This window comes from Ylistrum balloti, unplaced genomic scaffold (genome assembly GCF_031769215.1).
Source record: "Ylistrum balloti isolate Yb309-2 unplaced genomic scaffold, AGI_CSIRO_Ybal_v1 Utg369920, whole genome shotgun sequence".
In the NCBI taxonomy this organism is placed as follows: domain Eukaryota; kingdom Metazoa; phylum Mollusca; class Bivalvia; order Pectinida; family Pectinidae; genus Ylistrum; species Ylistrum balloti.
This window is the reverse complement of record NW_026782038.1, coordinates 722,237-731,039: the sequence shown is the minus strand read 5'-3', so window position 1 is coordinate 731,039 and position 8,803 is coordinate 722,237. Positions and strand designations below refer to the sequence as shown.

The 8,803-nt window shown below is 35.7% G+C and overlaps 1 protein-coding gene across 1 annotated transcript; it reads right to left on the bottom strand.

The window, feature by feature from the left end:
* LOC132546922 (acetylcholine receptor subunit beta-type unc-29-like) lies at positions 1–8,586 on the bottom strand. The gene is made up of 3 exons (XM_060210647.1): positions 8,583–8,586; positions 234–1,363; positions 1–24 (listed from the first exon to the last, which is right to left on the bottom strand). The coding sequence occupies exons 1-3, from the start codon at positions 8,584–8,586 to the stop codon at positions 1–3; spliced, it is 1,158 nt and encodes a 385-aa protein (XP_060066630.1).
* Positions 8,587–8,803: the final 217 nt, after the last annotated feature.

Genomic DNA, 8,803 nt, shown 5'->3' with positions numbered 1-8,803 from the left:
TCAAAATTGCTTTCTAAATCCTTGCTGGAAAAAAATGAGGATAGAGAAATTGCTGACATGAATTTACATCTACAAAAGTATCAAACTTCTTCAAATGGTTTCTAGAGAAATGAGAATGATTGTCACTGTACACAATCCTGTATAAAAGCACTTGTATTTGCTCACTGCGTAATCAATGTGAAAAATGAAACAGTCTCAATTGTTGTAAAAAACAAGAATATAAAGAAAAAAACCCGATCGAACATTTTTGCAACTGCATCCCAAGTAGGTTCGTGCACGCCATCATTCGCGATCCTATGCTCTCCGGCTTTCGACCCTACACTCTCAGACAACGGTTCATCAGTCGTATCTGGCGACTCTGAATTCTCTAGATGAAGAGTTTTTTCAATAGCTTCATTCGTAACCGTTTGGTCATTCCTACTACTTTGTGTTAAGACGCGCTTCGTTTTAATTCCAATTCTGTTTCTTCTGCAGATTTGTTGGAGGAAGTCCACAGATTTACAGATATATCGCGGAATTGGTTGGTTGCGATCACCTTTACTGTATGTTCTAGTTTGAAATATGTTCACAATTACAATGACAGCACTGACAGAAATCATGGACAATATGTAGTAGGATAAATGAGACATGGGGTGTGAAGAGGAAGGCATCCGGTCACTCACCACCGTCATATTCACCGTGAAAGCCAGTAACACTGTGATGCTATACGATGTCCGTTCTCCTGAGTTAAAGGGTAAGATAAAAACGAATGGGTTCACAAGGGCGAGCATGATAATTGGTATCACAACAGTCACCAGGAAGTTCAAATAACGCCTCTTGATTGTTATAGAGTATTTCGCAATGTCAAAAGTATCAGACCAAAGTGTGGTATTGGAATCTATTACATCCCATTCATTGTTCACATTATATAATTTAAGATTTACCGTCGGTGAAGGTATTGTCAACGTCACCTGTTTGGTTAAGAATCCCCACGCACTCATTTCTAGTGTACACGTGTGCTGGTCGAAAGGAAATTTGGAAACGTCGGGTGTACATATCGCCTTCAACATTCCTCCTGAATTCCACTGAACATCTCCGGTATGTGTAACTGTAACTTTGAAATGTTTATTACTGATTGGTTCATTCGACTCGGCTGGATTTAAAAGAAACATTTGCGGAAGCCATATTTTTCCCTGAGTAAATGTCAGTGATGTTGTATTCCCATACACAGAGGTATCCCACACCAAACTTTCGTCATTCCAAGAAATATTCAAGATGGCGACTATCTTTATCGTTCCTGCCACTTCGTCGAAATCGTTTATGGAGACAAGAGAAATGTCCATATATACATTAACAGGTTTGAAGGTGTGTATACATGTGTTTTCTGTGGTGTGTATACATGTGTTTTCTGTGGTGTGTATACATGTGTTTTCTGTGGTGTGTATACATGTGTTTTCTGTATATACATGTGTTTTCTGTGAAACTGTGTTTTCTGTGATGTGTATACATGTGTTTTCTGTGTGGTATACATGTGTTTTCTGTGGTGTGTATACATGTGTTTTCTATGTGGTACATGTGTTTTCTGTGATCATGTGTTTTCTGTGACATGTGTTTTCTGTGGTGTGTATACATGTGTTTTCTGTGGTGTGTATACATGTGTTTTCTGTGATAGGCATACTTGTGTTTTCTGTGGTGGGTATACATGTGTTTTCTGTGGTGGGTATACATGTGTTTTCTGTGGTGTGTATACATGTGTTTTCTGTGATGTGTATACATGTGTTTTCTGTGGTGTGTATACATGTGTTTTCTATGGTGTGTATACATGTGTTTTCTATGGTGTGTATACATGTGTTTTCTGTGTTTTCTGTGATATACATGTGTTTTCTGTGATAGGTATACATGTGTTTTCTGTGATGTGTATACATGTGTTTTCTGTGGTGTGTATACATGTGTTTTCTGTGGTGTGTATACATGTGTTTTCTGTGGTGTGTATACATGTGTTTTCTGTGGTGTGTATACATGTGTTTTCTGTGGTGTGTATACATGTGTTTTCTGTGATATGTATACTTGTGTTTTCTGTGGTATGTATACATGTGTTTTCTGTGATAGGTATACATGTGTTTTCTGTGGTGTGTATACATGTGTTTTCTGTGGTATGTATACATGTGTTTTCTGTGGTGTGTATACATGTGTTTTCTGTGGTGTGTATACATGTGTTTTCTGTGGTGTGTATACATGTGTTTTCTGTGATAGGTATACATGTGTTTTCTGTGATAGGTATACATGTGTTTTCTGTGATAGGTATACATGTGTTTTCTGTGATAGGTATACATGTGTTTTCTATGGTGTGTATACATGTGTTTTCTGTGGTGTGTATACATGTGTTTTCTATGGTGTGTATACATGTGTTTTCTGTGGTGTGTATACATGTGTTTTCTGTGATGTGTATACATGGGTTTTCTGTGATAGGCACACTTGTGTTTTCTGTGATAGGCATACATGTGTTTTCTGTGGTGTGTATACATGTGTTTTCTGTGGTATGTATACTTGTGTTTTCTGTGGTAGGTATACTTGTGTTTTCTGTGATATGCATACTTGTGTTTTCTGTGATGTGTATACATGTGTTTTCTGTGATATACATGTGTTTTTTGTGATAGGTATACATGTGTTTTCTGTGATATACATGTGTTTTCTGTGGTGTGTATACATGTGTTTTCTGTGGTGTGTATACATGTGTTTTCTGTGGTGTGTATACATGTGTTTTCTATGGTGTGTATACATGTGTTTTCTATGGTGTGTATACATGTGTTTTCTATGGTGTGTATACATGTGTTTTCTGTGGTTTGTATACATGTGTTTTCTATGGTGTGTATACATGTGTTTTCTATGGTGTGTAAACATGTGTTTTCTGTGATATACATGTGTTTTCTGTGATAGGTATACATGTGTTTTCTGTGGTGTGTATACATGTGTTTTCTGTGGTGTGTATACATGTGTTTTCTATGGTGTGTATACATGTGTTTTCTGTGGTGTGTATACATGTGTTTTCTGTGGTGTGTATACATGTGTTTTCTGTGGTGTGTATACATGTGTTTTCTGTGGTGTGTATACATGTGTTTTCTGTGGTGTGTATACATGTGTTTTCTATGGTGTGTATACATGTGTTTTCTGTGGTGTGTATACATGTGTTTTCTGTGATATACATGTGTTTTCTGTGATAGGTATACATGTGTTTTCTGTGATAGGTATACATGTGTTTTCTGTGATGTGTATACATGTGTTTTCTGTGATGTGTATACATGTGTTTTCTGTGGTGTGTATACATGTGTTTTCTGTGATGTGTATACATGTGTTTTCTGTGATGTGTATACATGTGTTTTCTGTGATGTGTATACATGTGTTTTCTGTGGTGTGTATACATGTGTTTTCTGTGGTGTGTTTTCTGTGGTGTGTATACATGTGTTTTCTGTGTTACATGTGTTTTCTGTGGTGTGTATACATGTGTTTTCTATGGTGTGTATACATGTGTTTTCTATGGTGTGTATACATGTGTTTTCTGTGGTGTGTATACATGTGTTTTCTGTGGTGTGTATACATGTGTTTTCTATGGTGTGTATACATGTGTTTTCTGTGGTGTGTATACATGTGTTTTCTGTGATAGGTATACATGTGTTTTCTGTGGTGTGTATACATGTGTTTTCTGTGGTGTGTATACATGTGTTTTCTGTGGTGTGTATACATGTGTTTTCTATGGTGTGTATACATGTGTTTTCTATGGTGTGTATACATGTGTTTTCTGTGATATACATGTGTTTTCTGTGATAGGTATACATGTGTTTTCTGTGATATACATGTGTTTTCTGTGATAGGTATACATGTGTTTTCTGTGGTGTGTATACATGTGTTTTCTGTGGTGTGTATACATGTGTTTTCTTTGATAGGTATACATGTGTTTTCTGTGATAGGTATACATGTGTTTTCTGTGATATACATGTGTTTTCTGTGATGTGTATACATGTGTTTTCTGTGGTGTGTATACATGTGTTTTCTGTGGTGTGTATACATGTGTTTTCTGTGGTGTGTATACTTGTGTTTTCTGTGGTGTGTATACATGTGTTTTCTGTGGTGTGTATACATGTGTTTTCTGTGGTGTGTATACTTGTGTTTTCTGTGATGTGTATACATGTGTTTTCTGTGATGTGTATACATGTGTTTTCTGTTGGGTGTATACAGGTGTTTTCTGTGGTGTGTATACATGTGTTTTCTGTGGTGTGTATACATGTGTTTTCTGTGGTGTGTATACATGTGTTTTCTGTGGTGTGTATACATGTGTTTTCTGTGGTGTGTATACATGTGTTTTCTGTGTGTTGTTTTCTGTGGTATACATGTGTATACATGTGTTACATGTGTTTTCTTTGGTAGGTATACTTGTGTTTTCTGTGATGTGTATACATGTGTTTTCTGTGGTATGTATACTTGTGTTTTCTGTGATGTGTATACATGTGTTTTCTGTGGTAAGTATACATGTGTTTTCTGTAATATACATGTGTTTTCTGTGATAGGTATTCTTGTGTTTTCTGTGATGTGTATACATGTGTTTTCTGTGATGTGTATACATGTGTTTTCTGTGATGTGTATACATGTGTTTTCTGTGATGTGTATACATGTGTTTTCTATGGTGTGTATACATGTGTTTTCTGTGGTGTGTATACATGTGTTTTCTATGGTGTGTATACATGTGTTTTCTGTGGTGTGTATACATGTGTTTTCTGTGGTGTGTATACATGTGTTTTCTGTGGTGTGTATACATGTGTTTTCTGTGGTGTGTATACATGTGTTTTCTGTGATATGTATACATGGGTTTTGTGTGTGGTGTGTATACATGGGTTTTCTGTGGTATACATGTGTTTTCTGTGATGTGTATACATGTGTTTTCTGTGGTGTGTATACATGTGTTTTCTGTGGTGTGTATACATGTGTTTTCTTTGTGTATACATGTGTTTTCTGTGATATACATGTGTTTTCTGTGATAGGTATACATGTGTTTTCTGTGATAGGTATACATGTGTTTTCTATGGTGTGTATACATGTGTTTTCTGTGATATACATGTGTTTTCTGTGATAGGTATACATGTGTTTTCTGTGATGTGTATACATGTGTTTTCTGTGGTATGTATACATGTGATTTCTGTGGTGTGTATACATGTGTTTTCTATTGTGTGTATACTTGTGTTTTCTGTGGTGTGTATACATGTGTTTTCTGTGGTGTGTATACATGTGTTTTCTGTGGTGTGTATACATGTGTTTTCTGTGGTGTGTATACATGTGTTTTCTGTGATGTTTTCTGTATACATGTGTTTTCTGTGGTGTGTATACATGTGTTTTCTGTGTGTTTGTGTTTTCTGTGATGTGTATACATGTGTTTTCTGTTGGGTGTATACAGGTGTTTTCTGTGGTGTGTATACATGTGTTTTCTATTGTGTGTATACTTGTGTTTTCTGTGGTAGGTATACTAGTGTTTTCTGTGATATACATGTGTTTTCTGTGATAAGTATTCTTGTGTTTTCTGTGATGTGTATACATGTGTTTTCTGTGTTGTGTATACTTGTGTTTTCTGTGGTGTGTATACATGTGTTTTCTGTGGTATGTATACATGTGTTTTCTGTGGTATACTTGTGTTTTCTGTGGTGTGTATACTTGTGTTTTCTGTGATGTGTATACATGTGTTTTCTGTGGTGTGTATACATGTGTTTTCTGTGGTGTGTATACATGTGTTTTCTGTGGTGTGTATACATGTGTTTTCTGTGATATACATGTGTTTTCTGTGATGTGTTTTCTATGGTGTGTATACATGTGTTTTCTGTGATATACATGTGTTTTCTGTGATAGGTATACATGTGTTTTCTATGGTGTGTATACATGTGTTTTCTGTGATAGGTATACATGTGTTTTCTGTGATAGGTATACATGTGTTTTCTGTGATAGGTATACATGTGTTTTCTATGGTGTGTATACATGTGTTTTCTGTGGTGTGTATACATGTGTTTTCTGTGGTGTGTATGATAGGTGTGTTTAACTTGTGTGTGTTTATCTTTTTATCTGTGGTCTTTGTGTAAGGGACATAACTCTAGCAACAACGTACAGCAACTTACTTGGACCATTTTAATGCCAGAAGGTAAATAATCAGATCAACATGATGGGAAAAATAAGCGCGGGTTTGTCATTTCGTGTAATAGCTTAATACATCATTGTTTTGTGAGTAGACATGTACTGCGGGTTTGTCATTTCATGCAATAGCTTAACACGTTATTGTTTTGTGAGTAGACATATACTGCGAGTTTGTCATTCCGTGCAATAGCTTAACACGTTATTGTTTTGTGAGTAGACATATACTGCGAGTTTGTCATTCCGTGCAATAGCTTAATACATCATTGTTTTGTGAGTAGACATATACTGCGAGTTTGTCATTTCATGCAATAGCTTAACACGTTATTGTTTTGTGAGTTGACATATACTGCGAGTTTTGGTCATTCCGTGCAATAGCTTAATACATCATTGTTTTGTGAGTAGACGTGTACAACGGGTTTGTCATTTCATGTAATAGTTTAACACATCATTGTTTCGTGAGTATGTACATCCTTATTCTTAACCAATGAGAACAAACCTTCTCTCCTCTGCTTTCTATTTCTGTTCTTCAATGCTTGTCGAACCGTTGTTAAATAAACACAGGACTGAAAGAAGTGCAAGATACAAAACAGTAACAAACAAAATCAAACCAAACCTGTCGTGTAAAAGTTTTTGCTTTCGACGTCCTGTTCACTTCTACCCATACCTTATTGTAATTTATTCGTTTACTGAGCAATCTTTAAACTCTTGGAAAATAAAAAGGAGGTCATGCATACATGTCTATCCAGATACACGTGTATATGAGGCCCCGATCATGTATACATGTATACACATGTCCTATATTCCAATACCTACGTCAGTCACCTCTCTACAAACATACATGTGTTGAATATATAGTGTTGTCAATATACATTGTTGTGTTGACTGGTAATGGTGAGAACTATATACGATGTATTTCTTTACGCCAGAGATTCGTTATGCCTTCGGACTAAAATGTCTGTTTTACTGTTCTACAATTGTATTTATTGTAACTATACAATACACTCCGAGCTTTTATCGTCCCTCTTCCTCCTCTGTATTACCCCTCGTGCAAATTGTGATATTTGAAATCCAGTAACTTAAATTAAACTGTTTGGGAATCAAATTCAAACACAAAACAAATCATTTATGAAAAAATCAACGAAAAATATATATTTCAACTTACTATAACACACATACACACACACACACACACACACACACACACATATATATAAACAGATTCGTAAGATCTGGACGAGTGACAAAATACCACGTGTAAGTCTATTACGCCGTTATCCTAACAGAGGTTTAACAGTCGTTGTGTTATTGTACCTATGCATATTTGTATGTCATCCGTGTGAGCTGACAATGTTCTGATTTTTTAATATTAAAAATAACCTAACCGAATTAAATCTGTGAGAGTAAAAATCAAGCAATAGAAATGATATGACTATTAGGTTTCAAACATTTCGTTTTGCACTATTCCATTATAAAGTTTATCAATAATTTTTCAGTGCATGCGTACTAAATCTATGATCTTTGTTGATATATGATTTTCCAGAAAGAATTTTTTTCAAGCAATAATCCTCTCAAAATATTTCAAAGGTTAAAACTCAGCACGATTCGAGGTTAGATATCAAATTACATAGATTCTAATCACCTAGATTTTGAACCTGTACGTAGACGAACGTAAAAGATGAATATTTCGTGAGCAAAATCATAGAATTAAGACTAATGATAATTGAAAGTCGGTTGCTTTTGAAAGATACTTCTGTTACATTTGATAGAAACAATATTATAGTAGGTGACATATTTAACTGAAACCAGGAGAAATCCTAAAGCTTATCTCGCCGTCACCCGAAGAAGGTCTAAACTGTGTTTGACCTGTACCTGAGGTAAACAATCCTGTTCTGTTGGGAACTGACAGATGGAAGTCTGATAATGGAGTCGGTAGTTGTAAATTATTTACATCCGTTATTAATGTCCTTACTAGCCTTTTGGAAAGCCGTTGTTTTTTTAATGGTCATTCATTACATCGAGTATAACGATTCATCTGCAGTTGTGAAATTTAACATTAATTTCGTAACCATACATTGTTTATATATCTTAACAAAGTATGCTGCTGACAACTCATCACGACAGACCTTGACCAGAGAAAAGGTCGAACCTTGAAAAGCTAAAACAAAGAGGCTAGTGTCGAAGACAGGTGCGAAAAAGTCGAACAACTATCCTTAGTCACAATAAGGACAAAGGCATACATAGTTATCTATACCAGGGACATTAGTCAGACAGACAGGTGTCCAACAACACTTCACCAAGTAAAGGACAGAAACACATACCGTCAATAAAACATAAGAATAGACAGAAAGAAAGACATACACGCGAAGGAAAATCACCTTAAAGAACAGACACTCTGTAATAATTGTGTTGGAAGGCGAGGAAATGTCTCATTTTACCCATTATTCGGACGAGAAAGTTGTTAATGTCAATGTCTTGACTTACCAATGGTATTTTTAAAGTATGGGTATGCATCTTTATTGGTGTCTCACCCAGATGAATCCTCAAGATACATCAAAGACGTGTTTGGTATAATTCCTCCCAGAGTATAGACAAGCCATGAACACCAATCTTTCAGAAACACGTGCAATCAATGTAACCACTGTTGAATGATGAATAC